Source organism: Colletes latitarsis, chromosome 5, assembly GCF_051014445.1.
Source record: "Colletes latitarsis isolate SP2378_abdomen chromosome 5, iyColLati1, whole genome shotgun sequence".
Taxonomy (NCBI): Eukaryota; Metazoa; Arthropoda; class Insecta; order Hymenoptera; family Colletidae; genus Colletes; species Colletes latitarsis.
Window position 1 is genome coordinate 37041953 of NC_135138.1, and position 15922 is coordinate 37057874.

Below are 15922 nucleotides of genomic sequence, written 5' to 3' on the forward strand. Positions count from 1 at the left end.
AGCAACAGCCGCAAACAGCAATTGGATTTACTGCGAGCTCCGCTTCAAAAGAACGCCTGGGAGATTGCTAGCTCTGGTCGAGCATTTTCGTTAGCATATAGTAGAATAAGGAACCATTATACTCTCGAAGTATATATCCTAAGAGATTGTACGTACTATTTTCTCAAATATTACTTTAGTAAAATTGAACGTGTTAACCGGGAAAGTACAAGCAGACGATCCGTAGCTTCCATACAGCCCCGATAACGGTGCTCCTGTTCCACGGATGCGTTTTAATAAAGCCAGGGTTTACGAACAATGTCAGATCGCGTGCATACAATGTTTTTTACGCGTGCTCGAGGGAGCCGTTCGCGAAATTGGAGGGAACGTTCGTGCGAGCCGAGGGAAGACTGCGTCCGAACAATTCCGTCCGCATCGCTCGACTCGCGTTTATTTCAGTGATTCGTTAGTACTTACCGTCCTTTTGTTCGTCCAGCGGTCCTCGTTCTCTTCGTTTGGCCCGAAAACACACTTTACCAGGGTTTTTCGCTCTTCTCGTTTCGCCGGAAGGTGCTCGCCGCGAGCGCTAATTTTCCAGCGGGGGAAAAAAACTTCGAAAAAGGTGTCCCGTCCGCGGCCAGTTAGCCTTAATTTGGACCGCGGCCAGCTACCGGTTATTAGGAGAGGACCGACCGAATCGCGCGGATTAAACTTCCAATTTCCATAGTCTTGGGAGGTCGTGAACTCTTATGTTTTCAAGAATGTCTTAATGTTTGCAAGAATGCTTTTCCGCGAGTCTTTCGTACCTATAGAGTCTATCGAACCATGAATTAGTCGTTTAGGTGTATTATTACCACTCGAACAGTGCTGTGGTTCGTACGGGGCGCGTGATCGAAGCGAGAATTATAAATGTTACGTACCTTTCCTCGTCGATGTGCACGAGCCTTTAATAAGGGCTGGTTGTGGAAGTCAATCACGTAACTAGCGCTGCACGGGCTAATGAAGGTCCAAGTTTTTTCCAGTCGTTTCGTCGGTTGTAAAGTTTCCATTAACGAGGCGATCGATGGAGTTCACCGCGGGGCTCCTCGACTTCCGCGCGCGACCAAAGTCGGAGCTCGAACGTTTCACCGTTCGAGGATCACCTTTCCTGGGCGCGATAAATTAAACGATCGTAAGAAGCTGTCGTCTCGATCCTGCATCGTTGCAATTTTTATCTGTTACTCGCGAATAAAATTAATCCGTCCATTGTCACGATAATTAAGTTGCCTATTTTCACAGTATGCCGTTTCTCGTGTAAAAACGCGTTTCAATTTGTACGAACGTGTATACACGTTTCAGCCCCAAGCTTTGGACCATTGTCACGAACACTGGGTTGCACGCGTAGAACAGTACGTGCTTAATAATTAAAACAAACATCGCCTAATAATGAATTGCATGCGGGCTAGGAACGTTACAAACATTAGATGAATAGTTAAACGTAAAGAACAGATGTTAGGTACGTTTTCTACATAATTTATAGTGTTTCTGAGAATGAGTTGAACCCTGGGGCCGGAACTTTGTTTCAAAGATTCATAAGCCCTTGGTTTGTCCACTAAATACTGCGCTGCATTGCGTGGATCTGCGCCCAATGTGTGCTCAGCTTGAAGGTGGATATTCAATTGTTAAGGTACGTATCCACTTGTTGCGTATCCTCCTATCGAATTGATGTTGCGTATCATTCGACGATACGGTGCAACCGGTGTGTGATTTTTCCCCCGTACCGTCGCTCCGGATGGTGGCCTGTCGATACACGGAAACTCTGATCTCAGTTTTACCTGTTATCGATTGCAATCGGTTTATCTATAGTAATAAAATTTAGAAACGCAATATATTGTACACGCAACGAGGCTACGAAAGAAACGGGTAGCCACCTTAACGCGGTGCAAATGGTGTCAGCGGGTCTGGACCCTCGTTAGTTACTTATCAGCGGGCAAAAGGGAGCAGTCGCGAGGAAAGGATCGCGGACTGGGCCGGAATAAAGGGTCTTCCACAAGGGCGCGCGCTCTGCAAAAGCTGCAGTCCGCCTTCCGGGATCCGTTCGTTTTCGCGGGACGAGCTCAAAGACAGAAATCGGTACAAAGGAACTCCGACGCGATGAAACCGAGCCGGTGAAAGCGCCAGGCGCGTCCCCCGGTGAAAAGGCGCGATGCATCTTACTCCTTTCAACGTATTTATTTAGTAAACATCGTAATGTTATAGTATGTACAATAATATACCTATCTAGTCTAACGATATCACTGCGATTACAGATTCTGTTCGTGTATCCTTCTCTCTCGCCTTGATTCATCCGCTTTCGCTTATGAGCTACAGGCTGTCGAGTGTGTCTCGTTACTTTTACAGGTTTTTTTTTTTTCTTTTTATCCTTTTTCACACACCGCGACACTCGGTCTCGCTTAGTCGAATGGTTGATTTCCATCGGCGCTCAAGGAGCGCGCTTAACGGAAAATACGATAACGTTGTTTCGGATGCGAGCGTTTCGAACGAAATTGATGCTCCGCTCGAAGTTGCTGCATCTTGAATTTGGTACGAGCGACCCTCGAGCGCTAATGGGAACGAAGCTTTTAGCCGGTCGCTCGACACGGCGGAGGAACGTCACCCTGTTGGTCGCGGTTCGAGTCGAAAGGGTGGACCGACGCCCCGGTATTTGCGGTGCCATCGACGCTATTTTTTCTCTCGCCCCGTACGTTTTTCCCTTCGATCCACGTCAGTCGCGATATCACTTTTCCTTTCGCGGGACGAAACTGGCGCGTGCACCGGAACAAAGTGGCCAACGAGAGGCCAAAGCGATTCGTGCACGGTCACGGGACCAGAATCGAAGCCGACGCGCGTGGAACAACGATCCCCGAATCGAATTCTATTCGCTGGGTGGAATTCAATTCGCGACTAGCTCGGCCAGTCGGAACGAACCGACGAAATCCAAAAGAGAGTTTGTTTCGACGCGTCCTTCGTTCTTCCTGTTTCCACCCACTGTCCCTCTTTTTGTCAGCCTCGTTCCGTCGACGCGCAGCGTTTACCTCGTTTCGCGTTTCATAAACCCCGGGAACCGCTATATCCGAGCCTCGAAAAACTCGCGCTGAAAGCGCCTCCCTCTCCCACGTTTCCATTCAAAAGACCAACGGACTCGTCTTTCGAGGGTCTCCATTTTCCTCGCGCGATTACCAATTACTACCCGCCGCGAATGGAAAATTGGCTAGCCACTCGAAACCTTCCAGCAACGACGCGGACAAATTTCCATCGTCGACCAGACCCACGGAGGATCCTTCGAAACTCTGCTCGAGACTTCGACCGACACCGGCGACGAAATAAGAATTCGCTAACAACCACCGCGAAATAAATACTCGCGCCTCTTTCGCATGGATGCACCGCGGAACGCTGAACTCGAGTTACTTTTAAAACGATTTGCGTGCAAGGAGTCGACTACAACGTGGGCGAACTCAATTGCAACCGAGAGATTACATTTTTCGATGCAACGAGGCGTCACGCTCCGAGACGCTGGCGCGGAAATTTTAGTTACAGCGACGATGCTTCGGGAAAAATTCCGGGGAAACGATGTTTCGCGCTGTAGACCCCATTAACGAGGTTCCCTGGTCTAAAACGCCGAACAGTGGCGTTTCTTTATGAACTTATGCCTGGAACGCTATCGACTTTAGGATAGCGCATCGACGTTTACATCGCGCGAAAAACTTAATTTCAAACGCTGTTAATCGAAGGCTTTGTAAATTCATTTAGAAAACCGTGGAGAAGGAATCACATTGAAGTTTTTAATCCGTCAGATCTTTTAAAAAGATTAAACAATCGCGACGCGTAATTTTTATTCGCTCACGGTTATCTACCAATTCTCATGAGTCCGTAAATTTTTCGTATTTCAATCTAATACTTGAGGATTATACTTCCAAAGCGTTCGCTGCTAAAACAGTTTTTCGAGATTACTTCGTTTTGCCGACTCGTGCTTTTTGTACGTTTGGTCGAATTTAGTTGCGGTCTTCTGTATGCGTGCATAAAATCGTATTCCCTATCCACTGGAAACGCGAAAGGGATGTACGTACGTACACGTAGCGTAGGATATTTTGAATTTATTCCCAGCGCAAACTAATTTTTACGTGTTTTTATTTTCGTAGCGCTTCTTTTTCTGTTTGCTTTAAATTTCTCGCGTGCGAACAAAATTGGGAAAACGAATTACTTTATTTTTGCTTCCATTGTCCGATTTTTTAATCTCGAAATACGAGAAAATTATCACGTTCCTTCGTGCTAAAATAAATTCATTCCGCGATAATGATACATTTCGACGAAATAAATCAAAGAATAACGCGACGACAATATCGCGCTAGAATTACTTCTTAAAGAAAAGCACAAGTATACTACGCCAAGTTAACTGAAATTTTAAAGTCGATCTTGACTGTGAACGAAACTTTGATACTTTATTACGATCCACTTTCGAAACAAGCGTCTATGGAGCAGCGCTGACCCAGCAAAGCCTGTTCTAAGGTAAGCATAGTCGATCGGTCCATGAAAAAGTAATAGCTACACATTTTTAAAACTGCAAAAATGAAAGCTGAATATTGCGCTAACGTACAGTAAAAAAAACTGGGTTTAATCGTCGAAGAAAAACGAAAGATGAGAATAAATAAAATTCGAGCTCGTGACATCGATGGTGCGATACTGATCGAAATTCCCGATTTTCTGTGGAGAAAAGAAAACGTTACACGGTATTACCTCGCTTCTTGCACCAAGTTGCGTTAGGGATACTTGCAACCGGCAAGAAGAGAGGCAGTACTTTAGTCAGGCTTCGTAAGACAGACAGCGAGTCCAATTCTACTTACTCGTAGAGATCCCCTTGCTCCGTGACTATTCTCTCTTTCTCCCTACGATACATCCGCCGTTCCTTTCGACTCTTTGCGTGGGATCCAAGTGGGAGAAACGACCACCACCGTGGTAGGAACACAAAACTGACGAGGGGATTCGATTCGTGTTTCGCGCGGGAACGGTCCGCGCGATACTTTCGCTGCGGGTTATCTGCGAGGATATCACATCGAAACACACACAAATAGAGAGTGAAAACTGTCGTGTTGCGTGTCGCGCACCGGAGTGGTCCCGAGCATCGATGGTCCGCCAAAATGTCAGCGGTTGCGATCGCGCCTGTCCCTTTTCGACGCAGCCCTTTCACGGATTCGCACACAGTCGACGGGGAAGCCTTTTAAAGGAAGGAAAAATGTACAAAGTAGTAAAAAGTCCTTCGGGGCTCAGAGGGGGAAATTGTCTAAAAGTTCGCGACATTCGGTCTGCGGACCACCGTACGAAATACGACGCTAGATCATCGCTCTGTTTCGAGTTGCCCACTCAATGTTATTCGTATTAAAATAACCAGAAATATTCTCCTTATTTTAGCATTACGTCTAAAGTAATTACTCAGCTGCGATTCGAAAATTTAACTAAAATGACTTGTCGGACCATCCCGAAACGGGCAAAACTTTCTTGGAATAACAGATGACGAATAAACCGGACATACAGATATTTATTCGCGAAACTTATCGATCAGTTGCAGATTAGCATTTGCCTGCTGCGAGGTACTTAATTCTACAATTTACACTTTCACTCAAAAAGTAGAGAAGTCTATATTTCATTCGTTATTCGGAATTTTATTCTGGCAAGAATTCTGCCCATCCCGTGGCCACTGTCGAGTCGATGATCCCGCGTTCGGTGTTCGAAGCTCGTCTCGACGAGTCCTCTCGAAGAAGTCTCGTCTCGAAAGACGACACTCTCGAGGCCACTCTGGCCCGCGAAACCCGATTTCCAGGTGAGAGAGGGTTCGCGCGCCGCGTCGAGCGGAGCAGGATGTCGCGCGGCGCGCGTGCACGCATTCACGCCTCGCGTCGTCGGCGTGTAACTACCATCGCCCAGCCACAATTTATAATACAGACGTTTATGTACAGATTTCGTGTTTGCCCGCCGGCGCTAATACCGGATCATCCGCGCGCGCGTGTGTGTGTGTGTGTGTGTGTGTGTACGTCCCCCGCGCGATCGCGCCGCAAAGTGTTTGCTCGGAGCAAATTGACGCGTGTGCGTGAAACGACGATCGCGAAACCTCGACCTCTTCCTCTTTAGAGTTCGTTCACGCGCACTCGACGGAGCCGCGTCGTCGTCGCGAGCACTCGAACGAGGCTCGATCGCGTTTGGAATTCCTCGTGCACCCCCGCCGGAAGCGTTGCATCCAAGACTGCTGCGTCGATGTTTTTCAACAGGAATTTTTTGATTCGCCGTTGTGGATTTTGCGAGTTTTATACTCTTTGACCGTGTTTTATTGGCTCTCGGTGCTCGCGTTTCGTTCGAGCGTGTTTCAAAAGCATTTTTGTCGCCGTTGAACGAAGTATAAACAAATCGATAAACCTCCTTTGTTTCGCGGCCTTTGAATATTTCGCGCTTTAATACGTAGTACCAAAGAATTGGGACAGAGACGTTTGGTGCGTGACGTTAAAAATAATTCGGAAAATTCGTCAAAGTATTGTCCCGTGACGCGAACGAATAAGCTCTCGAATGTCTGGAAATTAGAACGCGACTATTCTGCGAATATCGCGGCGATAATAATATCCAGTAATTGTTTTCAAACGTGGAACGTTTGCAATTCTAACTGTTAATCGGTTGGAACGGATTTGCCCGCGTTTTTCGACCCGGCTCGCGACAATGATGCACGCCTCGAATATTAACATTCGTATCGCGCGTATCCGTCGCCTGGATTGGAAATGTTTTCCTGCTCGTGTTATAACAATCCTATCCAATGTAGGTCATGTTTCGCTTAAACCATCGTCCAGCACGCTTCCGGGTCTAGTTCGACCCGTGCTAGCTTCAGAATTCTTCTACAACGTATTCGTATTCGTTGGGACAAAGAATCGAGAACAGAATAGAATCTTCCTAAATGAAACTCGTATTTTATTTATTAAAACCTTGTACTTGGAAGTGTGAAGTAACGAAATTTATATTCGGATCAAAGTGGACTCAGAATCCGTCGTTCTTATTGCTAGTGCAAGGTTTCCAGAAGAAAGATCCAGGAAGGATTGCGGCACGAAACACTAGGGCCACCCTCGTGGCGAGCACAACACTACGCGACCAGTCTCGGTAGGTGCTGACATTTCTGCGATTCTGTTCTGACCCCGGTGTTGCTGGTCGAGAGACGACTCATGATTCGAGACACTTCTCGGGGAAAAAGTTTTCTTGCATTCGTGGGGTCGAGCAGTCGAGTCACGTTTTATTCTCCAAGCGAATGCTGTCTCGCGCACCCTGCATCTTGGATTCGACCAACCGTAAAAGCGTACCGCGAGACGCTCGTTCCTCGCCTTTACGCCTTCCGTAAATCGGTTTCCCTCGATGCGGATTATCGGGTCGGATTATGGTCAACCTCGGAACGGAACAAGGCGTATAGAAGGGCCAGGCACTCCGAATGGCCACGACATCCGGTATTAGCGTCGACGTTCCCTTAACTAAACGCTTCCCGACCGAGATACGACTCTCGTCGGTGTTTCCGCGACATGCATGCTCGTTGATCTCGATTCCCCCGTCAATATTTTATTATTCTGCGCTCGAGTAAGACCACGCGTACGATGATTAGCTACTAGGAAATTTAATTAGGATCCGCTTCGATAAATATTCCTCAACTGTCAACGCATCGGAGTTATCAAAGTGCATATAAAGCGAAGAAATCTTTTCCATCGTACGTAAATAAAGTTTCGTGTACTGTCGAACAGAAACTATTAGACTGTCTCAAGTTTGAAACGTATCCTAATACAGTTTGTTTCGTATCGAGCCATCGTACGCGTCGTTTTAATCTCTCGCTGGGGACGAGCCGAGCTTCTGGGTCTTCTGTGTCTCGATCAAAGATCGACGATCGATATTAGCGCGGATGAGACCGCCAACTTTCGATACCTCGTGCACGATTGTGCTCGATATAGACGCGGGAAGCGTACGTCGGGATACCGATTCGTCGCCGATTCTCTCGATTCTTGCAAACAATGGCGCGCACTTAACGAGAACGTATCCCGACGGACTTAAACTCGGCCTAAGCGGCGTTGCGGCGACGCTTCGTGTCGTTCGACGTTCGTTTACACCGACGATATGTACAAAATGATCAGAGACACCAAAAGACAGCTCGAGGATAAAATGGGTCCCGCCGTTCCGGTCTGCATCGCCTCCGGTCGTTCGCCTGCAACAAAAGGTCACGCGTTCTTATCACAGCTTGCGTCCCGTCTCGACACTGTTTCGTCCATTTCATTCCCGACGTCGACGCGAATTAAATTTTTACTGCGCTCGATGCACTCGTAAAGAAACTGCGCGAAAAGGGTAAAGCACCCTTCGCGATTATGAAAATAAGGACAACTCGAAAGTATCCCCATCAGTCGCAGTATTTCCAAACGAATATAAACGCCGGAATTCTTGGTGCAAATGTTTCTGTTTACCATTTTGCGCGAGCAACGAGAAGCTGAAAGCATCGTTAGAGATTCTAGAGCCGACGAGGCGACTCTCGAGGAACGTTTCCGTACGCGAAATTAACGACGATTACCGGGGCTCGCCGCGACGGAACTCGTTGTTAATTGAGCGAGGTAGGAAAATTCATTAGACCGTCGTATTTTTTTTCGCGTCAGAGCCGGCGGAACTCTTTTCCAACAAAGAGATACGATCGTCGTACTTTAACGTATCGAGCAGCGGCCGCCAGCTCCGTGAAAACAAGTTTCGTCCATGGAAGATCCAGCATTATTCGACGGAGGAGTTTCCAAGATTGTTTACGTTGCGGATGAAAAATACACCTGAGCGTAGCGGGAGACCGTCTAAATCATACTCCCTCGACCGAGTCGTTTCGACCGCAGTGTTTTCGAAAAGAACAACGGGGGAGAACAACTCTCGAAACTCGGAGACGCGGAGATACAGTCCGAGACAAAACACAGCGACCAAAGAGTCAAAGTTGAACGTCGCTCGAACACGATTTTATTCGAGTAAGTTAACTCCGCGCTGGGGATCGGAATTGTTGTTAATACTGTCCCCGACTGTATCTTCCCACCGATATTTCCCAACGACGCTTTGGACACCGTAGTTTCGTAAAGGCTGGCGACCGTCTCGAAGTTCCGTTCGCCGCTTCTTTCTTCGTTAAACGTCGCCCGCGGCGGCAAAGTATTTTATGCGACGGATCGAAATGCAATTTCCGCTCGATTTCGGTTCGATCCGCGCGACGTCGTAAGAATTCCTCGACCCGTGAACGCCGGAGTCCCCGTAATTTACATGGACAAATTTGTCGTCGACGATCGACTGGCCTCATTGTCCGCCAGGAAACGTTGAGTTACGCTCGAAACGCGAACGAACATCGATCCAATGGCGCGTTATTCTAACAGAAGAAAAAAATACTGTAGGACCGAAATTCAATATAAATTTGATACGTATGCTTGCAGGGTGGACCATCTAACTCCACCGTTTCAAATAGCTCCTAAATTGATTATTCCATATAAAACTCCATCAATAATTTAATCTTTCAGAGAGATTTCTAGGCCAGCGTTGATACTTTTAATGGAACTAAACCACCGTTCGAAATGGTATCGAATTTTTGAGCGAAAGGGTATTACAATAGAATATTTATTAAATTTGGCGTGTCACGTAAAATTTTTCTCGGTTTCTCGAGCAGAAAAATATTCGAAAATGTTGTTCGATCGTTCTTATCATTGGACAGGGACCCTAAATTGCATTTTGTCTTAGGCTGTTCGAAGAACACGCCACTGCATCGATCCACGCCCGGTGAAGAATTTCCGCTATTAAAAAAACAAGAAACTTTCGTCCTGAGCTTTCCGCGAAAATATGCGACGGAAATACCGCGCGCTGCAGGACACTGCGAGAGTTGTCGTTGAAGAATGCTGATGAAAAATGCCAGGACGCGTTACAGTTGCGGATGCAATAACAGAAATGACAGGAATTTCATTTGAAGCTGCGTTAACGAGACTAATTTCTCCGACGCGTTCGTATCGGGGAACCGACGAGCACGACGACAAACGTAGACGTCGCGTCGAAGCTCGATCCCACCGCGACGCTCGAGACAGCGTCGCTGAATAAACATGTGGAACTTCGCGACTGCATAATTGCCAAGTTTTGATAGGCTGATCGCGCGGTCCCTCGACGCTTGCAAAATCTAGGGAGGACGGACGCCGACGGTACGGTCAGAAATCGTTCATCCATCAGGAACGAATTAAGGGTCGTTCCCGTCGCGAGGGGGAACGAAATCGATTCCCTTCGTACCACGCAAACGATAATTAAACGGGGTCGCAATTAGCCATTCGTTGCTTGTAATTTTACTTTATTTCGAACCCTGAAAAGACGCTCTCGAGGCAGCGTCTAATATGTCTGATGTTCACGAATTAGGAAACATCTATCAGAGCAGGTTGGTGTGAAAATTAATATCGTAGCGATCCGTTACCGAGACAACGAGGAAATGGTCATGAGCGCCCAATGGGAGCATCGCGTAGTCACGTGTATAAGCACTCACCATTCAGGACATGAACTTTGATGGATGCCGTATTGGCGTTGCTGGGTTTGCAGCTATACTCCCCGGAGTCCGAGGGTTGCGCCGTCTGGATAAGGAGCCAAGAGGTGGTGATGTCTCCACCCTTTTCGGTTATCACCGAGACGCCGCCCCTGACACTGTCGTAGCTCAAGACGTTCTCGTTGTAGTACCAAAAGATATAAGCCGGTGGCTCCGAACTGAAGTGTATGGTGCACGTCAGGTTTATCGTGCTCCCGGCGCCCACGTACAGATCCGGACCGCCCAGTATCGTCGCTGTCGGCACTAAGATAACAAACGAATTCCTTTTTTCTTCTCTCAGACAACTAAAAATTAATCTAATCTTCATCTCAGACGATCGAGAAGCAATACTCGTGGCTAGGGACAGCAAAAGCATTACGGAGTTTCGTCCTGAGTACTGATAGATCGCTAACGTTTACATTAAAGTTAGCAATCAAGCGTTACATACGGTTACGAGCTTTTCATAGCGGGCGGAGAACATTTATCGATCCACGATAGTAATATAAAAATCGGTAATACGTTTCGTGGGACGGTGAGAAGTCTTTGTGGCTCCCCGTTTCCACATATCTTAGTCGTGGTCCGCAAGAAATACGGTGTGGCTCACCAGGGTGCCATATGACATCCAGCACCCGTCGCGAGTCTCCGCAGCAACGGGTCTAGAACGAAACGCCATAATACTTTGGCTCCCGCGAACCAAGGATATTACTTTCCTTTTTGTTCTTCCCGCTGTCTGTCCGTGCGCCCTTTTTCCACCCCGTGTCGCCGATCGCGACATCCACGTGTCGCGAAAGCTGTTCTCGCCCGAGAGGACTCGAGGAAACGATACTCGTCGAAGAGAAAAGGACCCGGACGATGCTTCAGCGATCCGCGAGAACTAACGAGCCGAAGCTTGTTATCGGGGCTCAAGGTCGTTGTAATTGAAATAATGAGGACGGCATCAACGACATCACGCCCCCTGCAATTACGTTAGGAAGTTTCTCCCCGGGCGTCGTTAATGGACGAGTCGATACGTCGTGCGATACGTCTGGATCGCTGTTGCGCGAAATGTTTCAAGAGCAATCGAGAACCCAGGGAACCGTAGGTACGTACTTCTGTGAATCCTTTCAAGAGGAAAGTGATATCGATATCAATCGCACTTGTACGATAATCCGACGTTCCCGTTCGGTGCACGATACCCGTCGGAAATAAATGCAAACATGCGTCTAAGAATCTGAATTTCCGTTTAATTAATTATTGGAAACGTTATTCGACGATCAACGTGAAAAATATCGAGGACGTTCACGCGATAATGAAGCTTCCAGAGGAAACGCAAATTCGATAGAATGAATTTTACTTTGTGCTTTGTCACAAGCTCTCGTATTGTTTAGATCGCGGGCGATTGTCACGCGATAACATTTTCGATCGTGTCGTTTAGACGAGAGAGCGACCCGAGGGGCGTTGAATGGAACTTACCGACAACGTTCAAGCGAAACTGATGCGACTTGACGGGGATGGTGGAGATCTGACATTCGTAGAGTCCCTGGTCTCTCTCCTGCGCCCATTTTATGCAAAGAGTCCATTCAGACCACTCGTTGTTTTGGCCTTTGTTTTGTCCGTGGAGCGCTTGGAATCGCTGATCGCTCGTGTAGGTGTACGCCCCCGCCGTTATAATGTGAATGTCCCTGTGCCTGACCCAGGAAACCTTTGCAAACAGAATTTCAAAGAGGAGTCAATGATTGTTATCGCTGGATGCCGAAAGGAGTGCAGTATTCAATAGCGCCGATTGATCGCTAAGTGAATTCGCTGACAACGCGATACGTTTGCGTTTGAACTTAAAACGTTATTCTTGCTTTCGTCTCCCTTCGTTTGAAAGTCGATAGCCGCGATCGGTGTTCGAGCCACACTCGGTACGGGCACACTGAAAATTTTATACAATTTTTATGCGAGCCAATTTCAGACGCTGGAGCAAACTGTAGCGCAATTCAGAGCTTAGATTCATAATACCGGCGCGGGGAAAGAGCTCGATACCGTAACAGGGGTAAATATATTTTCGCAATACAATTTTTTGTTCAACTTTTGCTTGTCTACATGGAAATATACGCCTTCCTTTACGGAAATTGCCGCGGGCAAAAAGCTCCGTGGACAGAATTTACAAATTTTGTCCAGAACGTTATTGCAGGAAGGGCGAACAAAAAATTCCGGGTTAAGGGGAACGCGTTACTGCGAGCAAGTAGAATGTGGATAGCGTCGAATAATTCTGCCTCACGGGGGCTGACTATAATGTCTGTCTATAAAGTCCGACTTAATACGACTCCTGCGGAAGGTCTTTTCTTCTTTCGACTACTGGTTCTGGCTTCTCATCAAGAAAACAAGTTTTACTAAAAGCATAAAGTTGTACCACGTGGTTAATAGAAGGAAACATTTTCTCGGCGGTATCTAATGTCGTAAAACGACGCTTTACCCAATAATAAATCGGCGAGAAAAATTTACCGTCGGCCAATCTAAAGTAGAATTTACCGGTGGATTAAAACGAAGCTCGGTCTAATATTCACAGTTCATTTTTCATATTAGATTCAAGTTTATTTTAAGAGCAATTAAAATATGTTCCAGCGCGGTAGTTTAACCGGAGCAAAAGTTACGCTTTCTAGTCGACCTAATTATTAGTTTCGACGCTCCGCGAGCAATGTTTAATATTTATTCTGCAGCTAGTTAGAGAATCTGCGAGCAATTGTTCGCGGACGAATGGTCGTCGACGCGAAATCGATAGATCGAACCGGTTCCGTCGTTCCGTGGCGTTAAATATTTCGCGAGGTCAGAAGTTCCGGCACGAGCGAGCTTCCGTCATCCGCAAAGGTCTCCCGCGCCCGCCCATGTAATACATAATTCGTTTCGACGAAGGAGACATTTAAACTTCGGCCCCAGTGAACTTCGACGTCTTCGGGGACGACGGTAATTTCATCAGCCCTGCACACGGCTACGGAGCTCTTACCGGCAACGGGAAAGTAATCTAGCAAACTCTGGGTAAGTCTGGCGCGGGAAAGTAGCTACATCCGTGGCGGCGCGAATCCACACCCCCAAATCTTGATACGGAAACACCGTAACGCCGAGGGTACCTCTATTTCTGCGTTTACAGCGAACCGAAAAACCTGTTCCGTGAGTTCGTTCCCGGCTGAAGTCACCAAGGAACGTGGAACGGTTTCGCCACGCTGTTCGAGTACACGTCGTCTCGCGGGGAGAAGTGTTTTCGCGCCAACCTCCGTGCCGGGAAGTGCAATTGCAATTTTCTAACCCGCACGATGGACACGGAGAAACGATCCGACAAATTCGTTTTCGCGTCGGGCGTCGCTTCGTCTTCTCAAAAATAATATCGTAACGGTGGAATTGTCGAAACAGATCGACCGATTGGTTACGAATCCAATCGAGACGAACGATCAGACGTACTATTATATTGGCCGAATAGGAGAGAGTAAAATAAAACTAGGACGTCGAGTGCTTTCGCACGAATTGTCGTTTGTGGAGCAATCGAGATAAAAATTCGATAGAATTTATCTTTTCAAAATAATTGTTCCTCGAGCCCCTGAAATAGCCCCCTCTTTTGTATTCAATCTTGTTGGCTCCGATGGAAAGACGTACGACGTCGAATAAACGAGGAGTTTGATGAAAAGTGTCTGGAAGCAGTCGTTAAAGCGAGTGGTAGTTTTGGATGGATTGGATTGGAATGACTATAAATGGTCCTGGCTCGATTTGCCAGGTGGAGAGATTCATGGAATTGGCTCGTGAAGCGAAACGATTTTAATTAGCACGTCTATGTCGATATTACTCTGAATAGACGTTTATTTTCGTTCCCTGTCAATAATCCATCGGAAGACTGGATTATTCGATCGTATAATACTCCGAAATACTCTTCCAGCGAGGCAGAAGTATTTTTAAAGAAGCATGGTTTTCGTGTAATAAAAGCTTACGGTTCGAGTCACTTTCTTACGTAGCTAACTATTATACGTACAGAACGTGGTTCGAAATTGCATCCTGCGCAAAAATAAATACCGTCCTATTTATATTCCGTTGTCTCGACTGCAAAATAATCTTTGCAATCTCGTCCGCTTCGACGAAGCAAAGTAGAAATCAGAGCGCCGGACCACGGCGAAGAAATCATTTCGTTGCCTATTGGCGCGAGAAATTGACTTTGCCGTGGAGGAGCTATTAGCAGTACCAAAGGAAGAAGGTGTGAGTCGGATGATTGGTTCGTCCAATTCCATAATCTAAATCGCTCGAGGCGCGAGGCAGACGTATAATGCCGGTGTTCGTATTTAATCGAACACGGAACTAAGACTACGACGGTTCTTCCGTTTACGGATCGTCCTCGCGAAACGAAACGCTTTTAATTAGGTCCTGAACGGACAAGGAAGCTGGCCGTTTAAAAATCGCAACAACGAGGCGTATAACTTTTTATTCGCTCGCGCAGCAAACTTCCCGACTCTCTCCTGGCACGAGTTTTCAACTTTTATATTAACTTTGAACGTCTTTGACACTGCCGGGACAGCTTCTTTTAATACGAGTTTGTCAGTTGCTAAAAGGCTGATGTCTATAGAGAAACTTGGGCCGTAAACAAAGAGAGGACAACTTTCGAAAATGGCCATTTACGAATTCTATGGACGGACGAATTTTTATACGACGCGTTGGTCGTAAGGAACGTTGAGAATCACAGCGGAATACCGAAAGGCAAACTTTAACAAGCACGGAATGTCCATTTTGGATTGATATTCCATTCGTTGCTAGACGTGGCGCTATCCTGGAGTTCGAGACGCGTTCTCCGACGTCAGTGGCGAACAGCGATCGGCATTAATAACCGATGGCGGAAGTTTGCGAATGGCGCGTGTCAGTCGGGCGGAGAACGCTCCAGCGAGCTTATGAACCTTCATGGTCGCTAGCCGATATATCCGCCGTAATTCATCCCTCGATGGAAACCGGAAAAGGCAGCTGTCTCCCGGCGACTTTGGAGCTATGTACGCGCACGTACGCCGCGTTGGCACCACTTAGCGTATTTACTCGAGCAAGTTTACGTCTAGCAACGTCTGGCCAGCCGTTGCTGCTGCCACTACAACGGGAATAGAAGCCGTTTAGCGCTTTCAAACTTACCCATCGAGACGTCGGGGCTCCGGGGCGCGGGGGTGGAGGCGAAACTAAGGAAAGACGTCCAAAATGATGAATGCCGAACGTTAAGCAAAACTGGTACGGGCATAACTGCAAATGGACTCGCGCATTCTCCGACGCGCGAACTTGCCAACATCGCCACCGACTTTTACGGGGGTGAGTATGGTAACGTTCTACGAGCCGAGACGAATTTAAATATTCATTCGGTGCATAGGAAATAATATAATT

The 15922-nt window shown here is 47.2% G+C and overlaps 1 protein-coding gene across 1 annotated transcript in view; it reads right to left on the minus strand.

Annotated features, from left to right (window-relative positions):
- Positions 1 to 2171: 2171 nt before the first annotated feature.
- LOC143341795 (zwei Ig domain protein zig-8) overlaps positions 2172 to 15922 on the minus strand; it is a 38337-nt gene continuing 24586 nt past the window's right edge. Inside the window, exons 3-5 of the mRNA XM_076765012.1 lie at positions 12017 to 12245; positions 10529 to 10828; positions 2172 to 8209 (exon numbers count right to left, since the gene is read on the minus strand). Coding sequence (XP_076621127.1) covers positions 8109 to 8209; positions 10529 to 10828; positions 12017 to 12245 — 630 coding nt within the window. The 3' untranslated portion in view covers positions 2172 to 8108. The remainder of the gene's footprint in view (positions 8210 to 10528; positions 10829 to 12016; positions 12246 to 15922) is intronic.